General features: G+C 52.2%; 1 protein-coding gene across 1 annotated transcript; it reads right to left on the bottom strand.

The window, feature by feature from the left end:
* Positions 1–247: 247 nt before the first annotated feature.
* Pmar_PMAR025296 (hypothetical protein) lies at positions 248–997 on the bottom strand (the record flags this gene model as incomplete). The annotated part of the gene is made up of 1 exon (XM_002784516.1): positions 248–997. A coding segment is annotated over one exon (705 nt), but the record flags the coding sequence as incomplete, so codon positions are not given.
* Between the last annotated feature and the right edge of the window lie 1,522 nt (positions 998–2,519).

Below are 2,519 nucleotides of genomic sequence, written 5' to 3'. Positions count from 1 at the left end.
ACGGGTGACATTTCGAGTCGGGTTGAGGTGTCACCAGTTGAGGTGTCCCTATGCTGCGGGCCTCAAGTAGGTGATATCTCTACACGAGGCGTAAGTTACGAGTTTGCCCATGTGTGAGTACTGCTGATTCGGATGTATCTCCATCAAATGGAGCCCAGCTTTCCCTGCTCAAGCGCTCGTCCCAGAGCGATCTCTTGAAGTGATTTTCCTTCCCAAGGGTTGCGAACTTGAAAACAAAACTTTGTTCCCGAAACCGAGCATCTCTCTCAAACATGCTAATGATGAGATGTTGTTACTCTTCATCTGAGGACTCGTTCAAAACTATCATTGCTGCCGCTCGGGCCTCCACCTCCGGTAGGTCCAGATATGCTCTAAAAGCTGCGGATCTCCAACCTCCCATCTGGAGAATTGTGGCTGGTGAAGCCGCGTGCTCTGCGAGATCCGTGGCGTGACCTCTCCTGAAGGAATGGAGACCATAGACATCAGGGTTCTCTATGCCAACCACCGCCAGAGTGTCTCGAAGATGTTGCCTCATAGAGTTAGCCGTGATGCCGTCGAACAAAAGATCGCTCGCAGCGACGTTGCCTGTACGTGAGGAGAGCAGTAAGTGCTCCGCATGCGTGTGGGGACATACAGAGGGCTGAGTTTCCCGGCAGGCACAATAACGAACCAGCGTGACTGGTGTCTTGGTGTTCTTACGTTTGTGTAGGCGAATATAGACCTCATTCCTTTTACCGATTGACAGCTGGCCTCTCCTGAGGACCAGAAGTTCAGATGGTATCCGCAGCAGGAACCAGTAAGCTAGAACAAACCCGGCGCAGTATCTCGAATCCCTCGTGTTATGGTTCGACAGATGTCGTAAAGAGGAAGCGTTGGCCGATGCGAGCTTGCGTAGGAGTTGCAGCCTTATTCCGAGCACCCTCCTCTGTCCTGAAGGTTGTAGGTTACTTTGTCCTCGGAGCACCAGTGATATAAGAGGGTGGTCTATATCGCCTGGATCTAGCTGGAGTACTTGTATCCACTTCCTGATGTGGGATATATAGTTCCTAGCGGTTGCGGAGTTCCTGAAAGTCGAGATCCACATGCAAAGTATGTCGACTGACGGAGGAAAATAGCAACTGTCCATGCCCGTTATTTGGGAGACGCTGTCGACGAATGCCAAGTAGTTCTTCAATCCGCACAGATATTGCTTCAGTGAGGATGACGTTATAGAGGAGAGCATTGCATAACGTGCGTTCAGCTGCAATATACCGTATACAGGTACACCTCTGACGGCTAACCTCGTCAGCGCGCTCGAAATTGCACGTGGTCGGCCGCTCGTGCCGATCGTGAGGGCGAGGGGAGACGCAGGTAACGTTCGAAGGAGTATTGCTTCCGTGGCCAGAGAGATTACTTCTTGTCGGTCGTTGATACCAGTGGAAAGCTGGACTGGAGCGGACATCAACAGGGACGTGTAAGCTCTCCCAAAGTGACACTCTAGCTCAACATTGCCCCAACCGGCTGGAAACTGGGACATGAAACAATCTTCAGAAACATGGGACGATGCGGTTCATCAACTTTAATTTGCTGGGACCCGACAGCTGAGTCGGACCTCTATTCTTCATCACGACATGTAATGGGCTCAGGCCAACGTGCTGGGTGCCTCGAAAAGTCGAGTAGATCGGCGTAATGTCTTCTGGAGGGTCCGTCGGCGAAGTTCTGTGCACTCGACACTCTGCAGACCCAGAGGTTGATCATGTAGTGAGATACAACCTTCCAGAACTTGCAAACCATTTCGTTGAGGTCGGCTGCTTTCGAACTCCCTCTCACCAGTGCAAACTCAGCTGCTTCGCTGTCCACATAAAGAAAAGCTGATTTGCCTCGGATCCAAGGGGCAAAAGTAAGAATAGTGACCAGGGCTGCCAACATCTCAAGAGGGATGATTTGGGTTTCGCGATGGTTCCAGCTTCGTAGAATGGACTCGGGCGTGAACTCACTAAAGAACCTGCCCTTCTCGTTACTTCTGCTTCCGGGCAGGAGAACGCCAGCAATTCTTTGCGAATGGTCCTCAGCGTCAGAGTAGAGCACCATCGGGGACGACGAACTGTCGTGTAGCTCGATCACTCTCTTTGAAGGAGCTCCACGGATCACGTCTTGCAGGTTACCGATCGCGTCCCTTTCCCTTTGCGAGACAAGTGATTTTCCGTTGGCTATCCATGAGTAGAGTACTCTCGTATAAGCTCTCCACGACCGATCTGGGGACGTCGCGGAGGCGAACGTCAATCGACCACAGAGCTTCCTCATGCTGCCTGGGCTGACGAAAGTTGACTGTGATACCTCGGAGAGGGAATTGCACAGCTGCTTGCGCTTCTCGACAGTGAGAGACAAGGTCAGAGTGTTGGCAGAGAGCTGGACGTCTAGCCCCAGTAGACGAACATCCGAGGAGGGAGGTGCCTTCTTGGATTCCTTCTCTTTGAATCCTAGCAGCTCATTGAGCACGGTCCAGCATTCGTATGCTGTGGCAGCCGAGGTGGCTGGCT

Source organism: Perkinsus marinus (assembly GCF_000006405.1).
Source record: "Perkinsus marinus ATCC 50983 genomic scaffold scf_1104296935190, whole genome shotgun sequence".
Taxonomy (NCBI): domain Eukaryota; phylum Perkinsozoa; order Perkinsida; family Perkinsidae; genus Perkinsus; species Perkinsus marinus.
Note: the sequence above shows the minus strand (reverse complement) of the source record. Positions and strands in the feature narration are given on the sequence as shown.